Raw genomic sequence first — 26,436 nt, 5'->3', positions numbered from 1 at the left:
AACTTAGCATATTAGAACCAATAGACATTAAAAATTTATGTCATAGAAGTATGGCGACTATAATTAACACTGTCCGCAATTTTGGTAAAAAAATTAGCCTACACTGTGCGATGCATTGCGACGTCTAAATGAATAATTTTAGGTCTTTAATTTTAGAAGCAATTTAATGTTTGTACTGTAACCTCTGACTAAAACCGTTTAGGTTTTTATAGCAGGCATGGGATTAGTGGTGGAAAGTAACCGATCGTGTCTAATCTCCGTTATGCGTATGTGAAATTTAGCTGGTGAAATTTAGCTGTGTTTGTGACCAATATTTATAAACAAATTGTCTATACTTCGTTTCAATCCATTTTGAACAAAAAGTAAACAAACAAATCACTGACCCGAACATACACGGTTTAGTGATGGCCAATTATAATGCCAACTACAAATCGATTAATTAATTGAATGAATCGATTTGTTTAATAGAGTCATACTAGCATGAAAATAGTGAAAGTACATAACCTATAAAAGCATATATTTAAAATTTCCGAAATCTTAATTTTACACCTGCGAAATCCTTACACTTAGATACTCGTTCGATTGCGATTGAAATTTTCGATTCACTAATCGATTACAAAAACTTCGATTGAATTAACCGAATGTTTTTTTCGTACAGCACTATGCAACCATATACAAGTCATAGAAGTATAGATGAAAAATAACCTCACTTTTGGGCTACCATTTTTCAAATACGTTTTTATGACTGTTGGAAAAAGGGATGAGATATCAAGTCGAAATATATGTGAAAGTGTTGCTTATTCGATTTATTAAGTGATTGCTTTACAATTTTAACCAAACATGTTTGTTTACTTTTTGTTTAAAATGGATTGGAACAGACTATAATTTAGTACATAATAACAAACTGTTGCGTTTCGCTCGGTGCCAAATGCATTGAATTGTGATTGATAATGATCAATGTAGACAAGTATAAATTAATTTTTACATTTGTTTGGGTCTCAATTAAATTTAAACATAGAACTCGTTTGAAATGTACAAATAAGCTTATTAAAAAAGCCGAACTTAAGTATTAAAGATATTTGAAAAAAAAAAAAGAAAAAATAGAAATAAAACTATAGATATATAAATTATGTGATCCTGCATTAAAACTAATAATAACACTTTTATTCTACGAACATAGCAAATATACAAAATGTTATGGATAATTACAGTTTGCATATTCCATTTTTGTATTAGAAAGACGGAAGTAAAAATCAAACTAAAAAATGAACTGAAATACAAAATGGCGGATTCAAAATGGCTAACGTGACAGGAATGTTTGTCTACAAAAGCGTTCCATAAAAAATACATTCCATAACGATAAACATAATTCATACAATTTGTAAATGCTAGCTATAGCTGGTCTCAAATAATCAATTAATCATTTCAACATCTACCTTGTTCTCTGTCTCTACTAGAACTGCAAACTGTAATTTTCCACTTAAACACGCCTAATTAAAAACTAATTTTAACTCACGCTCTGATTGGCTATCGAGACAACAGGTTGTTGATTATTGGCCTGTATCACTGTGGATCCGGGAGGTATTTTTTGAGGCATCATTCCGTCAATATGTCTGTATTTTTTCAACCTCGTCCATTGTCCGTTGTTATAATTCATTTGGAAATGCATTTCTGAGAGCATCGTGAGGTAAGTGTCGTCTGTCTGTAGAACATTCTCGATGTTTTCTGATAGCTTGATTGTGACGATGTTGCCGAGATTCGGACAAGGGTTGTCTGAAACAAAATGTAATTGATTAAATACCTATAATCATTGACTTACAAATAAATGGACGTCGGGTCCGCGCTAAAAAGTGTCCGAACTTACAGGGCGTTAAAATCGTATACAGAGCGTCATTCACGCTTTAGTCTTCGTTTGTTCGACTGACAGCGCGCTTGTCAATGATGCCGTATTGTGTAGTAAAACCTTGTAAAAATTTCTAAACTAATGTGAAAAAACAGGACAGTATATCATATTTTCGGTAAATACTACATTGTGTTATCATATATCATTTAAAAGTGTTATTTTATGCACTAGTATATAGAGTATTTAATTTATATTTAAATTAATCGTAAATATAATTTACAAAAGCAATCAAAATAATCAAATAGCTAACTGTCTCTTTCCGACTCATTGCTTGCGGAAAAGACTGAACGAGACCCATCACGTCAATTTCAATTGTTTGAAACACAAGCGTTTGAAATATTTAGAACAAAAATTTCAAAGAGTCGCTTTGATGCTAATGTTATTATTAAAATATTTTTTAATACATGTTAGTAATACTTTCAAATATTGTTGTATTCTTTCTACGGCTCGGGGTTACGAATCAGAAGACCGAAAATACATTTGCCCGAAATAACGTTTGCATGAATTTCCATAATCCCGAAAGTATTTTTTTAGGTTTTTCGGGAGAAATATGTGTATGGCCTACATTTATTTCTCTCGTGAGTTTGGGTGTAATTTGTGGTTGTCTATGTGTTGTCCATGGCACCCGCAACACAGGGTTTCCCTAATGCGAGGCAATGTTGAGTGTGTGCGTTATTATAATTATTATTATTATTAATTAGTACCTAAGTGTTTATTTTGGAAAGCGTATCTCTTGCGCAATCAATGTCGCGCATTTTAATTTTGTAATTATCTCACAACGGCAAATACCCTACTGCCGTCATAGCCGTACTTTTTCATGCACAAGAAACATTTGCAAGAACTATGAGCAGTACGGCTATGCCTGTTGACGGAATCACCCGTCGGCAGTGATAAACCGTAATAATTATATTGAATCAATGTAAGCACTACGGCATATAGAAAAGTGATGACGTTTTTGAGCGCAGTATAATTTCAGTACTATGCGTGAACGGGTTAAGAAAATGGTAAGAAAAGAAAGGAAACCAGAGCTGATGCTGGGCTTGATAAAAGACCATAATATTAAAGCTTTGATGTGATTACATCAATGAGTGAACTGTGCATAGAAAGGAGATAATACAGGAATTTATCCAGGAAACATAGCTTGAACTTAAGAAGAAAGTCACAAGTATTAACAGAGAACATCTTACACCGCCAAAATGCATTAAAAACCAATAGTTGGATGAATGACAAAATATACCAACTTAAGAAACAAAGAAGGTAATTGAAGCAGACTGACAGTGCAAATTAAATAGGATTTTTTTTAAAGTTTAAGCAATTTGTAACTTTCACATGCAAACAATGCATAATAATACAAATAGTACAATCTTGACAGCCTAACGGTTTGCACTGTGGGCACTGATGAGAAGTTCCCGGGTTCGATACCGGTAGGATCAATTTAACAAATTAACTTTTCTAAATGGTTCTGGTCTTGGTATTCTATTGTAACACAATCACCTGGTCTGAAACTAGGGAACTCACTGTACATACTCCCCATGATTATCAGAGCAACAGAATCCCAGAGCAGAACCAATTTACAAAAGTTCATTTCCCAAATTAGTTCTACTGGGAATCGAACCTGGGATCAAGAACGGAAATTATTGGAATGGAATTTATTCCGGGGCATAACTCAGAACACCCAGGTCAAAACAACTTTCGAAAAAACAACTTTTACGGTTTTAAAAAAAATCTCGAATAACTCGAGAAATCGGGTACGATAATTCTCGAAACTCAGACAAAGAAAGAAAGAAAGTCAGACACCCTAGCTCGTAATAAATGGCATTGTATAAAATTCAACATTTACGAATAAAATTTTATTTATAAATAATAAAGGCTACTCCATTGTACCTGTGTTCAAGTAGTTTTCACTAGAAGCTACATATAGTGCATTTTGGTAAGGTTCCAGTAGAAGCTGAATATGGTGTTTTTCTGCGCCTTTCAATTGTTGCAAGCAAAATTAGGTAAATGTTTTACCTTTTTCATATTCCTTTACATGTCATTACTTTTAAATAGGTTGACTTGGGACATTTTTTTCGTGGTTTTTGTGTTACACCAGTCGTCCATTTATTTGTAAGTCAATGCCTATAATGGTTTTTTTTTTCATATCTACTCACACACCAAAGGTTTATATGGCAAAACGTGTTTATTGTCATACATGTCATGGGAGTATGGTTATCATCTGTCCTGATTTGTCCGGACATGTCCCGTTTTTTTACCTACCACCTGGATTTTGTTCAAAATTTTCGGCTTAGTGTCATTTTCAGAAAAAAAATGTCCACCAAGCAATTGTGTACACTCTTATTAAATAAATCTCGCACAATAAATTTTATTGTGCGAGATAATAACAGCATTACAAAAAAAAAGAAAAGAACTTGTGCCGCCGCGGCTTCACTCCCTTATTCGCTTTTGTATCTAAGCACGTGTACCGCACTGTCACGACGGGTTCGTGGACTTTTTTAGACGGGTTTTAATGGGGAATACTAATAGTCGTAATACATAATATTTTGTAATAATATTAATACATAATAAAGCTCGATTTCCAACAAAAATTTTGCTGTCCGGACACTTGTCCATCTCCGCTGCAGAGTTCGAGAATGATTTTCGATTTTATTTTGTTACTAAAAAGTCTCTAAAATTTCTTGCAATAATAAGCTATATGGCCGGCCTATTCAAATTTCGGAATCGTAACCCTATTCAGGACTCATGTTACTTAGAGTCCATACTTTTCTCCACAAAGGAGCGCAACGGTCGTTACATACTCTATGGAGTTTTTATGAATAATAACTATTATTTTGATTACATACCTCTAGATCCAGCCATAAAGCCGAGTATGAGGGCCTTCTCGGGCCTCGTGACGCGATTCGCATTCCGGAACATGTCTTGAGCTTCCAACATTTGTTCACGCTGCAAAAAACACGCAAATTACTCGTAAATGCTACACATAGTCCATACGGCCCACTGTTGGGCAATGTTCTCTTATTTAGAACAGGGTTGACGCCATAGCCCACCACACGGCGGATTGCGGACTTTAGATATGTTTAAAGAGTTCACTCAACTTTAAACCCTCCAATAGTATATTTCCATCGGTCTTCCGATGGGAATCAAATCCAAGACATAACACGCAAACGTTATCAATCGCTACAATTATACACACTATACACGATTATTTTAGTACAAAACTACACAAATTAAAGATACAGTTCTTGCAAGAAAACAAAATATTTGACATATCGCACTGCTATTACAATAGTGTTGTAACTCTAAATATGTAAATTTCAACATTCTATCATTACTGAACGCAAAATTTGATTCTCTACACGTCAATAAAACCGTCGTTAAAATATTGTAAGAAACAATTAAAAGCTATCTATGCCACTCAAAATGAGATAAACTTTATGTGAGCTTGTTCTGACCAAAACAGTCGTTATTCAACAATATGAATTTATTGTTTCCCTTTTATTTCTAAATAAATTTGGCAAGTAGGAAATTGTTTAGATGTCTGTAATAAACTATAACCTATACACAAATTTTAATGATCTTTCACGGGAAGTGAGTAATTCGTTTTTCATTGATTCGGAGAAAACACATCTTTTGAGTTAATCTAGAGATGGATTTTTACCCGATAAATATCCGTCTAAGGATAAATATCCGTTTTTACTGAGTATTTATCCTAAAACATGGATAATCAATTTTTTGTGTTTTTTATAATAAAATTCATTCGAATTCATTTTTATTAAATTATTACGTTTTTGCCAATCTTTTATGTAACAATACTGTTCTACCTACATTTTTCGAGTCGAGTGGTACAAAAAATTCAATTGACAGAAAGTTATCAAATTTACTGTAACCCTTAAGCTGACCTATCCTGCGTTAATAAAGTGCGACCCAACTTTATGGTCTTGGGGTCTACTGCGTACTAAATAAAGTCATGTTTGGACTTGAAATAGCTTAAGGATTCTCTTTCACGTTTTACACACAAAATCTATTAATTAAAACACGTGATATGAAAATTTTATTTTTTAGTTTATAATTGTGTGGGTACACAAAGTGTTTTAAAAATATACTTTGTTTCACTAAATATAAATAATAAACTACGATTATAAATATTTATCCCAATGATATTTATCCATGGCTCATCTCTATAATACACTATTATATTAACAGTAGGATATGTAGGTAAATATGTTATAAGCTGGCTGCTGCACAGCATGTTGAACCTGCAGTTGGCAGTTTATTTGAACAAATATCACGTACCGTAAGCGAGAGCCCTCTACGCGGCAGCAGTGGCTGTTGCTGTACAGTTTGCTGGACAGCCTGTACAGGTTGCTGCACAGTTTGCTGTGCCGGCTGTGGCTGCTGCACTGGCTGGGCGTGTTGCACGGGTTGGGGTTGCTGTACAGGTTGGGCCATTTGGACCTGTACACACACGTGTACCACATTACTACCAGTAACTTTCAACTGCTAACTCGGCGCTAGTAGCGACAACTATCGAATAAATAAATATAATGTATGTGAATGGCCAGCTGGATGCAGAAAGTCAAGGACGAGACAGTACTCCTGCGAATTAACACCTCACGCCAGGTGATGCGGACCATCAAGAAGCGCAAAACCCATATCTCGGTAACGTGCTTCGACACGACAGATACCGACTGCTTCAACTTTTTATGATTGGAAAGGTTAAGGCAAGAGACGCGCAGGAAGACGTAGTCATGGTCACGCAACAAAAGGGAGTGGGTCGGAGTCACGAGCGCAGAACAACTGTTTCGTTTGGTCATGGAAAGGGACAAATTTGCCATATTGACGGTCAATCTCCAGTAGTGGAGAGGCACTTTAAGAAGATTTGGCCTATTCTACTAGTCCCTACCAGCTGTCCTCTCTGGCGGGGACAAGTGCACTTTTTTTTCCACTCTTCCCTACTACGCCACCACTGGTTGGGATAAGTGGAATTTCATTTCCACTTATCCCTACCAATAAAATCTCTTGACGTGTACAGTACAGTTTCGACAAAAATATGTAATTAAATATTCACACTAATATCGTTTTGATTGGCCAGACACGACAATATAAGCAATTATTATAATTTTTTTTAATAGCTTGAATCTCGGTTTGCAAAGAGAGCATGTGGAAGCGAAGTAATAAAAAAAACAGGCGAACAAATCTGACCGTCTGTGTGATCTGGTGGGGCAGTCCTGCGGGGTGCGTGGGGTGCAGCGGCGGGACGCCCAGAGTCGCACGCGGCGCCTGCTGCACCACCGTCTGCGTCACCTAATAACAGTCATCGTCGTTTACATATCGCACGTTGAAATCTTTACTGTCACTAAACCAAAAAGTCAAATTTCGTTAAATAGCGTTTAAAATTCATGAAAACAAGTCTAAATTTGAAAAAGTGAGATTTTCGAAAATGAAAGTATTTTTCCAAAAGTGGCCTTCGGGAACGATTACAAATGTGTTAAAATGAAGTGAAAGGGCAATATTACATTGCAAGTAAAGGAAGACATTTTTAATTTTAATCTTTAGTGAATATGAAGTTCGTGTATATTCGTTCTTTTTTTTAAAAAACACAAAGTTCCGGCTTTTTACGGGTTCCATAGTCATGGCTGACAGTCCAGGAAAAAAATAGTTTTATTTCCAAGGTACCTAGTAAATGTGTTTTAAAATGTTGTTTTACGGTATTTATTAAATTGCTATGCTTATAAAATGAGTGAATGAAATGGCGCCTGATAGAAGACCCATAATTTCCTTCTGTCTAATGTTTGAGAAAAAAAAACAAGGTAGGTAGGTTTTTTCGACACTTTTATTTTACAATTGACGCAACGATGAAGTCGTGCGCCTGGTGATAAGCCTGTCCATAACAGTCGCAGTGTCACTCAGAGCTTTGATCTCGTAAGGCCCCGTGTACATCAAAACGCGAAAACAAAATGCGAAATGTGTCATAATCAGAGAATATTATTCTTATAATCACGTAAACGTCCAATTCGTGTTGAAAATATCTCATTCAAATTTAGCGCTGTATATTGTAAATTATCTAAAAAAATACGTTATTCATACAAAACTGTGGGCATACTTGCTTGGGCCTGAAGTATGTAAACATGTTTAGTAGGTACATTTTAATGCACATTGGGCGTTTAGCGCTTTTCCCATTGTAGTTTGCTGGGTCTTATTAGACAAATCGAAAAGATCTGATACATAAGTTAACAAATCACATGTGCCTGTAATTTACACTACTTTACGTCTGCCTTTTCTTGCAACGCGCACCAAATCTGTAAACACACTAACCGGTTTGATGTTCTGCAGCAGAACAGCTTTTCCGCCTGGCTGCAGTATGACAGCAGAAGTGTTGAGCAGGTTCTGAGCAGAGAGCAGTACTGGCTTTCCCCCTGCTTGACCCGCTATTAACAGCTTCGGTTGTTGACCTATTACTATTGGTTTTGCGCCCGTGCCCTGTGAAATAACAAACATAAATAAATACATATTACGAATTCTGCGTCATCTAAGGCCATTTGTTGTAAAAAAGATTATAATTTTACTGGTTCACCTACCGTTAAATTCGGGACAAAGTGCTGTTGTAGACGATAAAAATAAAGCTGTGGTACCCTAATGCGGTTTGTCACAAATGTGTGTCGTATATGAATTACAACCAATTATTTGGCATTATAGTTTTATAAGTCACAAACGATTTCTGATGCAAATTCCTGATCATTACGAAACTTACGTACTGCCGTGCCGGTTCCATCCCAGGAAGTCGAAGCAAAGCAATTTTTTAACCGAAAATTGGGAAATTTCACGCACCCCTAACAAAACCCAAAATGTTATGATTTTTGACTTGTGACACTGTTGAAGTCGGTGTTCGATATATGATGCAATGAATATGGTTATGACTACTTCTGACACAGGCGGAGATTTTTCAACCGGTTACGTCCACATTGTATCATAACGAATTAAAAAAAAATACCGAAACGGTGACTGCATGGTGGCGCTAGTGTAGTGTGCCATACCTGCTGTACGAGAATGGGACTGGGCCTTGGCGTGTCCTGCATCGGCTCCGGCGGCGCCGGCGCAGGTGGCGACGCGCGCAGCCCACCCAACGGAGAAGTCAGCGGCGGCACCGCAGTCTCCGCTGTACTCGCTGCAAGCGGAAGAATACATTTTATCATAATTATGCCAATGACGGTAATATATTATTTCAATTATATGTCGAACTGTGTGTTGTATCAAAATAATGTGATTATTTTTATTTATACATAATAAATGGTACTTGGTGCAACGGGCTGGTATCCGCAACTCGACGACAAAGCGCCTATTTACATAATAAATATTTAGTTATCCATTTATAAACGAAAATACATATTTATTGGTTTCATTCCGTATTTTGTTTTAAAGTTGTAATCGTGTTTTCACAATTCCACAATTTTAAGTTACGACAGTATTTGGTTTCATGTGCGAAGTGTATTTCCAATAAGGGACTCGAATAATTAAAAAATATTAAATAAGGAAAAAATACTAAATTAAGTTTTATTTAGGTGAAATGATAATAATAATAACAATTCGTTTATTTGCTTTAAACATGGTATAACAGAAGATGTTACAAGAATTTGCCCGTACAAACATATTTCGCATATATTAAATAGCATGCAAATGTCTAGGTATATAATGTCGATCAGACTACCACAACTCAATAATACAAAAATGTGACAAACGTGTCAAGTTACAAATTAATTTGGTCAAGAATGATAATCTTCAAGATAAAATCAAATCCTTTCGAAAAGATGTTTGTCGAAAAACACAGCTAGTAAAAAAAAATTGGTCTTTTTAAAATAAAATTGAATGACATGTATTTGAACAGAATTAATCGTAAAAAAATCGAAAGATGTTATTTTTATCTGGCAAATCGACGAATTACCACAGACATATCTAAATAGACGCCGCAAGTATAGCAATTTCTATGAAAACTAAGCGTGCCATATTTTTTGTACCCACTATGACGTCACAAGAACTATTTAGTGATGGAAACCTCCGTCCGCTCGCTCTAAATCGATTAATTGACCGGAATACGCGTAAACACGCGTATTCCATTCAATTAGTCGATTCTAAATCGAGCAATTTTTGTTCAAGTATTTGATGATTACAAGTAGTCATAATATTAATATAGTACAAAAATATTAGAAAAATACAGTTTAGTCCTTTGTTTTACTGGTTTTAAAAAAATGTTGATTACTTAAAAAAATTAAGTCTTTAATTTTTAATCGACTTCAAATATTAAAATTATTTTCCTTCCAATAAAATGAGCTTATTATGTAACATCTTTTTGTAATAGAAGATCTTATCGATTAACTTAAATAATGAAAACGCACGTCAATATATAAACTTGCGACTGCCTTAATTAATTTTACTAGATGGTTTTCTGTTGGTAATTGATGAATAGAAAGACAAATGAAAATGTTACTGCTGACAAAATACGGTAAAATCTTATTAATCAGAAGAGGTTTACTTAATGCCGTCCTCGTGTGAAATTTTTGTGATTTGTTTATTATTTCTCGGATTTCTAGCTCTGCTACATCTGCATATTTGGATAGCATCTTAGGTGGGATAAACTAAACCACCTTCGTCCTCAAAAGCAACGAATTCATACGTGTGACCAACTCCAGGTTTTTGTAAAGACAGCGCACTACGTGTGACCAACTCCAGGTTTTTGTAAAGACAGCGCACTGTTAATTCTTTACATTATATATTTTTTTGTATTACTCGTACTACATATCCGGCGATGTATGTAATTATTTGCTCAGTATATTCGGACATTCGAGATAACGTGCTACAAAAATTATCGAAATTACAGATTCTACTGATAAGAGATACTAGAAAACTGAAAAAAAAAAACGAAACGTTACTAAACGTTATAACAAAAGAGTTATAGAATATTTTTATAATATTGCTAAGGTCATAATAATTTTCGTCCTTTTGTTTTCAAAATCGATCAGAATCGAGAACAGTGTTGCCTATCACTAATGTTAAATTTGGGCAAAGAAATGTACAAACGGCCGAACCACGAAACTGAATGCATTATACAAAAGTGCGTTCGTTCGATGTTCATGGCGTATTAACAAAGAATCACAAACATATCGTACCAAGTAAAAGCCGCAATGTATTAGAAATTATGAGACATGCACTCGGTTGCATATTTGTTTTCTCGAAATTCATACAAAACCAAATTAATTGTTTTTAAAATAAATTACGTATCTTCTGATTACAAAATCACTTGGCCATGGAAGGGAACGTCCCTATTTACCCGTTTACCCACAGTTATGGTACTTTTGCAGTTGATAATGGCACATTTATACATTTTTCGTGTTTTCGACCAGTGTTTATCTACGATAACGGTAGAGCGCGTTCTGAAGTGTAGCAGCGGCAACTAAGTGAATTTTACTTACTTTGAGCAGGCGAAATACATACACTTGTGGCGTCTATCTAGATATATGTCTGTGCGAATTACACTTTGACGCTCTGACCTGGCAGCTACCTGATGCAGACAACTTCTTGAAGGGTTCGGAATTTTCTGATACTCAGTATTCCCAATCGAACACAATACTTGCACATTTATTTAACCTACCTCATTTCTTCAGAACAAATGTGTTGGACGGTAAAAAATGTATGGCGGCCATGTTGGAAAAATGGCGGAATTACAATTTCGACCGCAAATTTGTATTACAAAATTGTAACATGGAACGACACCAGATTTCAAACGGACCTTGTTGTCGAACCGCCATCTTGATTAGGCTAAATTTTTTATAATAAATTTAATAATAATAAATAAATTGAGAATCGATTTTTTACGATCAATAGATACTGCAAGGCGATCAATATTTATTTGGAAACCTCGGGGCCAAAACGTATACTTTGGATGAGCAGCTGAGGTCCTACTTGATCCTACTTTGCACTTTTCAAAGGTTTCGGTTTTTCTGGTATTTAACTAACCCGTTCGCCCATTATTCCTCTACAGAGTTGTTAGTGTTTCAAAGACTGGTCAGACAACATTTATGTACTCACTAGCAGGTTGCTGCTCCTCGGGCTTGGGCATTTGGTAGTTGTTGAGCCCCTTGGCGTAGTCCGGCGGCGGCGAGGGTGGCGCTGCGGGCGGCGGTTTCTTCTGACCTTCCTCCATTTCTGTTCCATGACATTCACGTTCTAATATTAGCATTTAACATCTGAGTGTGACGTTATTATACAAGATCTTACAAGCACCATTACTGTGTTTGATATCGAATTTAAGGATGAGTCAGTGTTTGGAAAACAGTTTAAATAGCTTAGTTTAAATTCCTTTATAAATATTAAAGCATTGCACACACAACAAGACCGTTCCAATTTCAGTATTTAAACAGTGTTGGAAAGTTTGTGAGTGGTGGTAAGCCAACCGGAGAACCTTTGGTTTCTAAATTGTGTACAATTGTGTGCTTGTAACGGTGAAGAAAAACATTGTGATGAAACCTGCATATTGGAAAAATGCGTGTAGTCTCCAACGCGTTGGAATGTATGCTAGACTGTAACACCTCTAATATCTATATAACAATCAATTATTTTGTGCTAAGTATTTAGTAGTCTACTGCGAAAGGCAATGTTAGAACTGGAATGACAGGTGTTTTAGTTATTTTTTTAACATGGCAGACGATAGTAGAATATCAGCGGTGTTGTTGAATACTCCGCCATTTAACTGAGAACCAAACCTTTTTCTCTTAACACTATCGTCTGTTACTAAACTCTATGAGAAAATATTTATTTAGTAGTTAAATGTGTTGGCATAAATTAATGACATTGTTTTATGGGATATGATGTTTAGAATATAATGATACGCATTTAATTTTTTTTTTGAAATTGTAATAATTATTAATACAAAAATCGAATACAAAGAAAAAATCCTCCCATTTGAGAGGACCCGAACTTGCATCTGAATGCCAATCTAGGACTATTTTTCTTAAATTAATGATTTTATTCATTGACCTACCAACAAATGGACATCGGGTCTAATACAAAAACCACGAAAAAAATGTCCGAGGTTAACCTATGCAAACGTAGTGACATGTAACGAAATATAAAAAACTAAAACATTTAATTTAAATTGTAACGTCATTGCAGTACTGCCTAAATTTGCTTACAACAATTTAAGGGCCCAAAAACGCCATATTCAGCTTCTACTGGAAACTTACAATGCACCATATTTAGCTTCGACTGAAAATTGCTTGAACACAAGAGTAAAGGAATAAAAAGCCTTTCTCGTAAATATTAATTAATTTTTTTATATATATTATTAAGTTGAATTTTGTACAAATTCACTTAAAGATATAATAAAGAGTTGGGCAGATACATACATACAATTATTACTACAAATGTGAAAATAAGCGTGTACTATAAGAAATGTACCGATATTCTAACTAAACGTAAACTCAAATATCCGTAATTCCGATTTATAACAAAACCGTTACGCTTTCGAGTAATTTTGATGTTTTTTACATAGACAAAATTAGCTTTTGTTTTGTAATCTTCGTAAAAACACATTATGAAAATTCGACCTAATGTTATTTCGGGCAAATGTATTTTCTGACTTCTGATAGGTAATCCATTGTCGTAAAACGAGTACAACAATATTTTGTTAGTTATTGCTAACGTTTAATAAAAAAATCATTTTAAAAATAGGATTAACATCAAAGCAACTCTACAGTTTCGTTGTTCTAAATATTTCAATCGCTTGTGGTTCGAACAATTGAAAATGACCAAGAAGTTTACATAACCTTCTTGAAACTGACGTAATGGGTCTCTTTCAATCTTTTGCGCATGCAATGAGTAGAAAAAGGACAGCTAGCTATTTCACTATTTCGTGTGCTTTTGTAATTTAAATACTATAAAACCGTACAAAATAACACTTTTAAATGACAACTATGATAACACAATATATTTGTTTAGTGAAAATATGATACAAAATCCTGTTTTCACATTTTACTGCAGTAATTTTTACAAGTTATTATTTGTACTGCATATATTGGTACTGCATGATTACAACCGCGCTGTCACTCGAACAAACGAAGACTGTTGCGCAATTGACGCTCTGTATGCGATTTTAACGCCCTACGGGCACGGACACTTTTTAGCGCGAACCCGACGTCCATTTATTGGTAGGTCAATGATTTTATTATTATTAATGTACTGACTGTAAAAAATGTAATTCAGAATGAGGTACAGGTGAGTACACTGACCGAGCTTCCTGCGCTTTTTGATCTGCGCCTGTGTGGCAGGCTGTTCCGTGATGTCCAGTAGCTTGATGCCCGAGCGCGGCGGATGCCGTACGGGCAGCACCCGCGCGCCAGACGCGCCGCCGCGTGCCGCCCAGCGCGACGGCAGCCCCTTCAGCGGCGCTGTAACCAACGCCGAGCCATTGGGTTGCGCCGCTCGTTTACTTCATGATATACTTATACACCTCTATGCATATGTATTAGGGCTTTCCTCCCGGGAAACTCGGTCTCGAAAATTTCGAGTCTCGACAATTTTTTGGCCTTTTCGAGACTGGGGACTGATGTTTTCAGTCTCAGGATTTCCGACGTTACTACACATGACACTACTGTAGAGTGAAAGTCAGTATAATCTGTGGTAATTGAAGAACAATAGTAATAAAATCAAGTAGTCCTCTATCGGAAACTACATCAAACGACCATAGTTTCTTCTGTGCTATCCTAAATGTATATACATATAACATGCCTCAGAAAATCCATTGTACAGCCAACAGCACATAGACTTTTCTTCGAATATCGCCTCCAGTGCAATGGAACACGATCCGTTCATGTGAAGCTTAATGTGCTGCCGTCTGTACAATGTTGCAAACCAATGCCTAATCGGTCTTATTTGAGACATTACCAAGTTATGTAGTAAAATGTGCTTACAACGGCTTTCCCTTGCCAGTATAAAACTTAGCCTGAATTCGCACAGTTGGCAGTTGGCTAAATATTGATGTTTTAATCAGATACTTAATACTCACTGGTGTCGGTCATTTTGCGTGGCATGCCTCTGCTGCGCACAGGGACGGTCGGCGCCTGCGCCTTCTTTTGATTAGCCGCTACTTCTGTCGCCTTCGCCAATAGCTCGCTTCGTAGCGCCACTGACTTTGGCTTTCTTTTCAATGTGAAATGTTTGACGGCATTCGCTTGCTGACCCACCTGAAATTATGAAATATTTACTTGAAATTAAAACATTTTAAGTTTTAGTTCACGATGCCTTGCGCAAAACATTATTTTAATACTATATAAGTATAACAAATATGTAAAGTAAATACTGTAGCGAATCGCTGCAGTCGCTTCAAATCTCTTTGTATATATTTTATAATATAGTTTTAAGCTTAGTTTTACATTTGTTTATTTTTTTATTGAATTGATATTCTATTATTTTTGTGAAATTGCTCCACTAGTTTGTTATAATTACTTAATACAAATTCTAAATTTAAATGTGATTGTTTTGGCATGGTTTTGGCGGTTTTTCTGACTATTGTTTTCTTTTATTGCTTCCATAGATATACATGTTTTCTAATAAATTAATAAGCTGTAAGTACGTTTACTTTGGCCTTGCTCACTCGTTAGCACCCACCCTTTAACCCATTAATACAGTCCGCTACAAATATTAAAATACAGATTTTTCAAATAAAGGCACAGATTTGTGTACAGATATCCTACCAATATAACATTTTTTTCCTATGAAAACCCATTCTGCTTCATCACCAACCCATTCATACGTCCCAATGCTGGGCAAGCATCTCCTCTCAGGCAAGGGTTTAAGGCCATGGACCGCCCGCTTGCCCAATGCGGGTTGGGGACTTCACACATTTGCCGAAGGTTGTGAACCTTCTTCGACGTGCAAGTTTCATCATGATGTTTTCCTTCACCGTAAAGCTCATGGGTAAATTTTAAATTAGATTTCGTACATACATTCTAAGAAACTGTGTGAGCCCAGATTCGACCTCGGATTCGAACAAACCCTGAAAGTAATTTTGAAAGCAAATATAATTTAAAAAAAAAAATAATATAAAATATAACAACAATTTTTTGGAAAAATCAAATATACGTGATTTCAATCCGGAAAAATAGTTTCCTAATAATTTCGTATAAGTAACTTTAAGTTTATTGAAATGTCACGATGTTTGACCACCATGGTATTCAATTATTTTTATGAAATTACCTCCACTAGCTTGTTATAATTATTAATACAAAGATCGAAGACTTAGAAAAAAATTATTTGATCCTGCTGGATTCGCACCAACGAGCTTCCAGCAAACCGTGCCAAACACTATGCCAACTAAGCCACGGAACGAACTAGCAGACCTTGCAATTTTTTGTGTGTGTTTGCTGCAGATCTTTGTTTTTGGTTTGTAATGACTTTTTGCCGTAACGCCATCTGTATTTCTTATCTCAACCAAGTACCTTTACAGCTACCGATCTAGATTAAGTACTCAATTCATATTAACAATAATAATTTTATTATAATATGCCAGACAACCACACCAATTGCCTGTACTATGAGTACCAGGGTAACAGAACTTACTCTGAGGCAATTCCAACACCCAAGCTTGAACAAATTAGAAAATTTCATTTAGGAAATGAAATTTTTATTATTACCGAGAATCGAACCCGGGGCCTCCTCAACCAGTGTCCACAGTGCAAACCGAGGTCATCATAATATTGAGCCTACACCCAACCTTCTCGTTAGCTCGATTAATTTTAAAAAACATACCTTCCGCAAACACTTCCATCGTATTCTAGCCATCAAAAGGCGTTTTTGTTGACTATTCATTATAAAAAGAATTTAAATAAAACAAACATGCAATGTTCAATCTACAATATTCATATTATTGATCTGTGCTACTTTGAAACACAATCCATTTCAAGACAATTAATTACCTAAAGACCATGTCTAGTGGTGATCTAGAAATAATTTAATTTTTTCTTTGTACATAACACGTGTAGCTTGATAACCACGAAAATAGGGGTGGGCAGGACATAATATGTATATTATTGCGAGGCGTGGTGGAGTCAAGCGATAACTGAATAATGGCCAAACAATAGTTTGAGGTGAGACATCGTGCAGCAAAAGGGCAACATCAACGAAGTTGCGGGCCGCCCGGCCGTAGGTGGGTGAGACTAGCACAGAATTATGGTAGACAGTACAAACTACGGGAGACCTATGCCCAGTAGTGAGCGAAGTTGGGTTGTGAATGATGATGATGAAAATTCCAAGATCTTGTCCAAGATCCTATTAGTGGAAAATGGTTTAAACTGAAAAACAGAGTCAGACAGTGAATATCAATGATAATGTGGTGACTTACGTGGTCAACTCGCTGATAGATTGATAGATAATTGTTTTTTTTAATAATTTTTAGTTAGTTTATTTGGATCAATTTACAATATAATTCTTAGAATCATGTTAAGACCCTTCACACTTCCATGTTGTAACAAATAAAGGACATCATCACGCCATCGTGACGCAATTTGAATAGGAGATAATAGTCAATAGTACTTCAAAAGAAACATTAAATAGAATATTGTGTCCATATGCAGGTAAAAGGGCAAACTTTGTATAATGCACTTGTGATCTTACTATGTATTACATCAATATGCAATAGGACACAGTAGCAATGTAATTTAATATTAATTAGAGTGTCATAAGACTTCTAATTAACTAATTATAATTAATGATTACAAACTGTCTGTATGCAAGTAAATAAAACAATAGTTTGAGTAAGTAGCTGATATTCGTCCAAGCTATAAAATCCCTAAACACTAAGAAACTCTAGAATTCTGTTTACTGCTGGACATTGGGGAAAGAAATAAGAGAGTTCATACTCCCCACACGACGAAATGATCAAACCCCCAAATGAGTTATTTTACAACTCCATTCTCCACAAAGTACGATTATTTTCCCTTTTCCTATTTCAAACATAGCCTAAATATCGCCGAGTCGCCGACCACTTTTTAGTCGCCGCGCGACCCCTCGAAGTTGCCTAAACGGCGAAAAATCGCCTAATCTGGCAACAATTATTTAACTGCCTCCGTGGCTGAATGGTTACCATGCCGGACTGCCACGCAGAGGTCCCAGGTTCGATTCCCGGGCCGGGAGAAATATTTGTGTGGCCTACATTTATTTCCCTCGTGAGTTTGGATGTAATTTGTGGTTATCTATGTGTGTCTATGGCACCCGCGACACAGGGTTGCCCTAGGCTATGTTGAGTGTGTGCGTTATTATTATTAATGGTATGGAACACCCCGAATGTTGTTTATTCTTTATTAAATGCTTAATGTATTGTATTACATACTCTATTGCACAATAATACATTATTGTACATTTTTAGAAATTAAATTGTGACATTACAGGCACATGGGACTTGTGAACTTAGGGTGACGGGCGCAGTGGGAGTGCCTCTCAGATCTGATCAGAGTGGCACTGTAACTGTTATGTACAGGCGAGTAACTTACAATCAGGCGCTCGACTTGTTTGTTCCTTCACTTGATGTACTAAAATAAAAATCTGGAGAAAAAGTTTTCTTCATTATAGTCAGAAAGAGTCTAGATAACCAAGTTATTTACAAAGTATACTAAACAAACAAGCAGGGGGCCATAGTGTTTACACCATATATTTTAGTTTGTAAATTACTAAAATAAATAACAGAATACTCACCACAGAAACTAAAGCATTTTTATTTAAATATAGGCACTCAAGAGGTAGAAGTCCGAGGTCTGAATGCTTGGCCAAAGCCCGCCTCAGTTCTCCAATCATATCACTAAATATTGGCCGTGTCTCATCAAATTCTGCTATCTCCGTGTTAAGTGTGCCTTGTGAGGGGAATGTCTTAAGGACTTCTGCCAACATTGCCACCCAGAGGTCTGAGTCGACTGCTGCAACTTCAATGATTTCTTCCAATTCATTTTTCCACTGAAATGAAAAGATGTACAAATTATAACTATATGATTTTAAATTTTTATTGAATTGATATTCAAATTTTTTTTTGTGAAATTACTACACTAGTTTGTTATAATTATTAATACAAAGATCGAACACTCAGAAAAAATTCCTTCGATCCGATATATAATTTTATTGAATCATTGAACTCATTTCATAGCAAATAATATATTACAAAATTATGATTCTTAAGCTGATGAAAACCAACAAAAACCCATATTAATATCCAAAATCTTGCAGAGTGGTTTAAAAATGACTATCAATCAGTCTTCCAAACAAATTCATGGCCTAAATGACTATGATGATAGCCTACATTTGATATCGAGATTCCACACTAAGAATACATTTTGTTACTTTGCAAACAACGCCATTCAGTAATTAAAGAGTGTAAAAATTGTTTTTGAGCAATTTTTACTAATAGGTCCCTATTTATGAATAACAAATAATTGTATGTGTTGATTATTTCATTAATAACAGATATTCACATTTCATTTTGACTTTAGAATAACATTCAAAAGTAAAAAATGCCAATTATCAGCATAAGCTGTGTTGTTTGTTGTGTGTCAAAGGCCATTTTTGAAGAATTATTTTGTTTTTGATCCCTACAATATTTATTTATAAGCCCTGTTAACTGATATAACATTATACCTATTATTACTTGCCATTTCTATAGTCTATAGTACACCAAGAGATACTCTTCCCCAATAGTGATCTGCGGTTAGCTTTAGCTTCTCTTTCTGTTTTTTTGTACTGTTTCCCATCATGTGGGTACCAATATGAGATTATTTTTATTACCATTGTGTTAAATAAATATTACTAGTGGAAAAAGATGTGTTTACTTTTATATCTTTCATAATAATAACATTTACATCTAGTGATGGATATAAACACGGGATACAATATTAAAGTAGATGTAGATGGAAAGACAAATTTTTAGAGCTGTTAATGTGTAGAATTCTTTTTTATTAATTTTAAAAAAACTTAGAGATATAATAACAAAATTTTACCATAACAAACATAGCCTTGTAGACTTAGTAAGTCTTTTTTAGCCAACATTTTGTCAATATTTGAGTAAATGTATTTATGTGTGTTCGTTCAATAGTAGCTGAAGGTTATAAAATATATACATGCCGAAATACAATAGTTCTGAAATGTTTAGAAACCAATGCAAGGTAATTGACAATGTATAGGTTATAGCCAGCATGTATAGTTGACTCAAATAGGCAATTCTACGCCTAGTCAAATACTCTAATCTCATACTACAATACGAGTTGCATGTAAACACTAACTACTTCACGTATTTTAACAAAACCTCTTCAAAATAAGAGGGAAAAATCAACACAGATTATTTTGGTTATTAATTATATTTAGAACGCAAAAACCTTTTGGAAATTATTAGACGTGTTTGAATTAACTAATCATCATTGATATTACCATTTGAAAACTGCCTCATTTTTCAATATTTGGAATAATATAATATTGTAAATTTTCTATTGACAACAAATAAAACTACATACATACAATATCACTTCTCATTCCAACTTATAAAAGTTAAATAAGATAGAAAGAGATACAAGATACAACAGTTACGCAAAACCATAGAACATCAAAGAGAAAAGTTACCTCTTCAACATTTCTGCGCGGGATATGAAAGAAACTTAACAATAATTTCAATTTCACTTGGGTTTGCAAATCTGGAAAACAATCCTTGATATTTTTTAGAACTTCTGCATTCAACTGTGTACAAATTGAGCCTGTAGTCCACGAATCGTTCGATGTTCCGAGTTTATTGTGGAGCCACAAAGATGTATCACTATCTCGAACGTTCGCCATCTTGCAACTGAAGAAGTGACACTCTCACCATGTGGTGCTTCATTGACAGTTCATTATGTGAGTCAGTTTAAATAAATGAGTTATTCAATTTTCGTTCATTTTCTATACATATAAGGAAGTTGAGCATTGCGTTTAGTATTTATTAACGAACAATTCTAAACTAAATTCAGAACAGCGCGTAAAACATAACATTGATCCAGTGACTTGTATACTTATCTCATTGCATTGATCGCATGGTCAAATGTTATGTTAATAAATGAAAATTACATTAAGTTACTCTGCTTTGGAAGTGTGCTTTCTTCCAATTTATGAGACGCATAAAAAATATAAAGTCTATTAAGTTTTAAAATCTCGTTTCAATAATGTTGGCCATTTCTACTTAGCAAAATATTATTGAATCATCTAAAATCAATCCACTTTAGACTCTATTTGAATCTGTGGTTCAGAGTTGCTATAATAAAAGACGTGTCATTTTTAGATTTGTTTATGGTTGAAGCGCGCGACGTTTCAATTAATTTTCCTTGTTTCCACGATTTTTATCGATCAAACAAGTGATTGTTTTTTAAACATTAATACGTGTAATTAACTAGAAATAATGTCAGAGTCTTCATTGAATTTGAACGTTTACGAGGAAGAGTTGAATGAAGACACTACCGTCAACTTATCATCGCGCGGACTCGAAGTCGTACCAAGTTTTAACAAGAGTATAATTGTAAGTTTATATTTGTTCTTTCCCTCAATGAACTTACATACTTACTGCACAGCGTTATTAGTAGTCTGAGCCATACAAGTATTTTTTAGTACTGGCGCTGGTATCCGGGCAATAAGTCCACAACTGTTATTCGGTGCATAAAGATTTTTTCTTAGATTTTTACGGTTAGTGTTTCAGCCACTGAGATTTTTGTTTTTTTGGCTGAAACGGGAAAACTTGGGCGCCTAATTTGAAGGCGCGACGACACTCGTGGAAGCGCTGCAGTGGTGTTGCAGCCGTGCGACTATTTTAATACAATATTTAGATGTTTAGCTGCAGTAGGAATGGGTAATATAGCTTTTTCTGAATATCGTATCGAAACTATGTACCAATATTCGAAATCGGATTTCGAAACTATATGTATATCCATGGATACAGCCCGCGTGCGCACTGCGTTGATACGTTGCCGTTACTGATAGGTATTCGAAATCGGATTTCGAAATTATATATTTTCTGAAACTATATATGCATGGATACTGCCCGCGTGCGCGTTGCGTTGATACATTGCCGTTACTGATATTCAGAATCAGATTTCGAAACTATATATTATTAGATATAGTTTTACAAGAGCAATGCAGGCCAATGTTAGTATACAGTTTCGAAGACGAACAAAAAATGGTTTCGCGTTGATATCCACTCAGAGAATATCTGATACGAAGCAATATCGGTATACAGCTTGTAAAATACCTACATGATTTCGTGTTGGTATCCACATACTAAATCTATGGTATCCACTCGGTAATCGCTCGGCTTGATTCGCATCGCTATAAAATACCTACGCGATGCGCAGCAATATCGATATAAAGTTTCTAAGATAGACGATATCGGATATTTGATATAGGCGCAATATATATACGATCAATAACAATATACGATTTGTAAAACTCATTCCTAAGCCGCAGCGCTAAAGTCGCGCCACTTTTACAGACTAAACATTGTATGAAAATTAGTAGAGGCGCGGCTGCAACGCCTTAACACGAAAAGAATATTTGGAAAAGGGATCAGGAAAAGGGTGATAAAGAGAAATATTTCAAATAATAATAGATAAAAAAAATATGGGAAAAATTTACTTATATTTTTCAACAGCTAAATCTTAATGTTATTTTGTGGATAAATATTCTCACTTCCAAGCATCCTTTGTTTATTGGACAATAATAAAAATGGGAAGAGGCACATCTAAAAATCTGGAAAATACAGGAAGACTTTTTGATCGCCATCCCAATTTTTTCCAGGCATTATGTATTCTTCAGCAAAAAACTGTACCTAGGTCAAATTTGTACAATAATAAATTTTTGGTATCTAAATACAAAACTTGTCAACATAAAAATTTTGATGGTAGTTAAAAAAAATCTTTGTAGTAGGTAGGTACAGGGTTAAGTGCATATCATACAAATGGCTTTGTTATATACTCGATGATTCCGAATAACAGTGAGTGTTGAATCAATCACTTTGGAAAAAATATATAGTAAAATTGAGTATATGCACTGATTACTATACGATGTGAAAACACGACTCCTAAAAATTTACACGATAGAAAAAAAAACACAATCTTACCTCGAAATATTACAAGAAATTCGCTGTATTGAATAGGTAGGTACTTTACATAAACCAATGTTTTTTATACGATATACATTTTTCAAATGACTTTAATTTCGTTTGCAAAAAAAAATAATTCTGGAATAAATAAAGCCAGTGTCCCTGCCGCTCGACCCAAGCAAAGTAAACCGATTAGTACGGGAAGAAATGGAATTCGAGCTCAGGTAGTATCGACCCTTAGTGTCGTATTCCAAAACTCTACTCAATGCTCAAGTCAGGACTTGAGCAGACTTGAGTATGATTTCAAGCACTGGAAATACGACCCTAATGGTAAGGACTTGAGTATGATTTTCAGTACTCACTGCAATACTCAAGTCAGGATTTGAGTAGATTTAAGTATGATTTCAAGCACTGGAAATACGATCCTAATGGCAAGGACTTGAGTATGATTTTTAGTGCTCACTGCAATACTCAAGTCCTGACTTGAGTATTGAGTAGAGTTCTGGAATACGACCCTTAAATTCAACTCCGCCGCTTGGGATAAAAACGGTCGAAAGTACAGTGTCAGTTGATAAGCTCCTGACTATAGGCGATTATTTCTTTTTTACTTAATTCGTTTATAATAATGACGTAATTAATTGTGGTTATTCAGGTAATATATCTCCAAAACAACAAGATAACAACTTTGCCCGACGACTTCTTCACAACCCTACCAAGTTTAATGTGGCTGGATTTGCGCGACAACCGTCTCGTAGATTTACCGGCCTCAATAAAAAACCACCAGGGTCTTACTCATTTATTATTGCAAAATAACTGTCTGACAACCCTACCAAATGCACTAGGTACAGTAATCTCACTGAAAGTACTACAATTAAGCGGGAACCCTTTAATGTATCCTCCTAGAGAAGTTATAAAAGCCGGAGTTACTGAAATTAAAAAGTATTTAAACGAGAACTACATTGGCCAAATTTTAATGTGCTCGCAATCGCAATCTGACATATCTGAAGACACACATAGTATTTGTAACCAAACACAAGAAGGAATAAGCTACAACTCCGTTTTAGACGTTAGTAGAATTAAAGAAAGTAACTTACGCGTCAAATTAAACGAAAGAGATGATTCTGATGATGAGTTTTATGCTAAAATTAAAGGCAAATGTCCGAAATTGGACAAGAGTCGATATGCAAGTCTGCCACCATATTATCAAAGTGCAAAATACCTTAAACCTTTGCGTACAAGCGGTGAACAGGAACAAATGATTAAAATCAAACAGAATTACTTGAAAGACAAAGCCATTGCAAAGCGTAAACAATTGTTGGCTACTAGAGAACAAAATATACAAAACAGAAAGTAAGTATAATGATATCGTATTTTCTTTCACCTAATGAAAAGTTTCAAAAAAAACTAGTTTGGTTAGTTGCCTGATAGAGATCGCAAACCTGCTGACGCCTAGCATGATGACAAATTTAACTCAGAACATCCATTCCCTGAGTTTGAAGGTTGACCCTCTTTAGAAACTATTTTTTCGGATCTAAGTCGCATGTTTTGTAAAGGGCCCGAAACGCCGATTTGTTTGAAAAAACACATATCGATGAATTTCTAGAATAGTGACCTATCTCAAAAGCATCCAATTCATCACGAAGATGGATTAAAAAACTTAGAAATCCCAACTCTGTCATGTGATTACTTTAACCAATGAATAAACTCGGTGTCCACTATACAATTTAGCAGGTTACGAACAAACCTCAGTAATAGGTCAAAAAATGGGCTATTTTATATTGGGTCACTATTTCTGAAAAGCAGCGATATATGCGGAATTTAGATCCGAAAAAATAGTTTCGTTTGCAACGTGTAACAAGCACGAAAGAACCAATTTAGAACAATTTTTACCCAAATATCTACTGTTTATTGACAGGAACCTGCAACAACTACAAAATTGGCGCAAAGAGTATCGTTACAAACAAATGTACTGTACCAACCGCGACTTCAAAATGGATCCTACCACATTTCCATACGACACTAATCCAGAATACATGACACTACTAACGCGACAGGACATCGAAAAAGACCTACCAGATAAATACAAGAAGAACCTTTTAAGACGAAGTAAAATATCAGTTCCGAGGAAGAATAATAGTGACGTACATTTGGCGATGAAAATAAAGAAATTATTTGAGAATTTAGAAGCGCTTGATTTAAATAGGAACTCGATGTCGCCTAGAACGGAACAGAAAGTTCTTATGAATGAGATACAGCAGGTAGATAGTACCAAGACTCCTCAAAACAGTTTGTCATGCACCTTTTTAATACACTTTCCATTTCATGTTATGTATAACTTGGAGTTGGCATAAGCTTTTTTAAGGTGTTTCTTGAGTTATTGTTTTCTGTCTTTTGTTTTTGGCTTCACGTGAGAGGTTTAGCCACTAACGATTTTTATTACAACTTTTTAGGGAAGGAAAGCGCATTGCTTCAAAATCCTGTCAGATTAGAATAAAAAAAATTAGACGTAGTATGTATGGGTAACCGACCCCATTTCAAAACTATGTTTGGGTGCTAATACTAACGGAAATAACTGAGCAACAAACAGTTACAACGAAATTTTTAATTATTATGAAATTACGATTATTTATTATGAAAAAGCGGAAAGCTACATCAACAGTGCTTTAAATTATTGTTAAAATCAAGTTAATAGTAGTACCGTTATTTTCTGAGTTCAAACCATTTTTATAAAACTCATCACTTACTCAGCTTTATTTGATTGTGTCGAGTGTGACAGGATTTTGGAACACTATGGAACTGTCGAACTTTTACGGATCAAACACAATGATTTTGGAAACATTTTGACAGTAATATGTTTTTTTACAGATAACCGAAATAAAACAAAAACTGGCAGAACTGTCCACAACCAACTTCTCCACAATTTGATAATTGTTTATTTCATATTTCCAGCAAAGTCAAGATTATTTATGTTACCCTATATTTGAATTTATTAATCGAAATAAAATGCATAAATATGTTTGAATTGGTTTATAGATTGTCACAATGGCCAGCACCTCATCATTACAAAAACCATACTTACTGCTTAAATTAATATTAGGGTTGAACCCCACTGTATCGCTACGGCATACTGCAGATATATTTCCACAGAAAACCTGCGTTTAACGCGTGAACGCCAATTTAAGAATTGCCAAGAATGTATAAAAATTATATTATATCAGCATAGATATAGTATTTCGGTATTTAATTGTAAATAAGTCATACATAAAAAGACTATTTCTTTCTAATTACGAGGTAAAAAATAATAATATTTTGTATTTATGCTATGTTGTTACATATTCTGTATAATATGTTTACCATAAAACCATGCATGACTATGCCTAATTCAGATGTACTGAAC

At 35.0% G+C, this 26,436-nt stretch overlaps 2 protein-coding genes across 2 annotated transcripts; one reads left to right on the top strand and one right to left on the bottom strand.

Moving 5' to 3' along the window:
- Nucleotides 1-1,147: 1,147 nt before the first annotated feature.
- LOC113232511 (negative elongation factor A) lies at nt 1,148-20,752 on the bottom strand. Its single transcript, XM_026467262.1, has 11 exons — nt 20,543-20,752; nt 18,638-18,892; nt 14,955-15,132; nt 14,179-14,337; nt 11,981-12,097; nt 8,935-9,065; nt 8,216-8,380; nt 7,103-7,204; nt 6,194-6,355; nt 4,744-4,843; nt 1,148-1,773 (listed from the first exon to the last, which is right to left on the bottom strand). Exons 1-11 carry the CDS (start codon nt 20,750-20,752, stop codon nt 1,508-1,510), a joined length of 1,845 nt encoding a protein of 614 aa, XP_026323047.1. The 3' UTR covers nt 1,148-1,507.
- A 29-nt stretch (nt 20,753-20,781) lies between these two features.
- LOC113232615 (leucine-rich repeat-containing protein 27-like) lies at nt 20,782-25,964 on the top strand. Its single transcript, XM_026467386.1, has 5 exons — nt 20,782-20,800; nt 21,343-21,464; nt 23,692-24,389; nt 24,955-25,297; nt 25,905-25,964. The coding sequence occupies exons 1-5, from the start codon at nt 20,782-20,784 to the stop codon at nt 25,962-25,964; spliced, it is 1,242 nt and encodes a 413-aa protein (XP_026323171.1).
- The last annotated feature ends 472 nt before the right edge of the window (nt 25,965-26,436 follow it).

The sequence above is a fragment of the Hyposmocoma kahamanoa genome, unplaced genomic scaffold (genome assembly GCF_003589595.1).
Source record: "Hyposmocoma kahamanoa isolate Upper Pololo Valley unplaced genomic scaffold, ASM358959v1 76, whole genome shotgun sequence".
Classification (NCBI taxonomy): domain Eukaryota; kingdom Metazoa; phylum Arthropoda; class Insecta; order Lepidoptera; family Cosmopterigidae; genus Hyposmocoma; species Hyposmocoma kahamanoa.
Note: the sequence above shows the minus strand (reverse complement) of the source record. Positions and strands in the feature narration are given on the sequence as shown.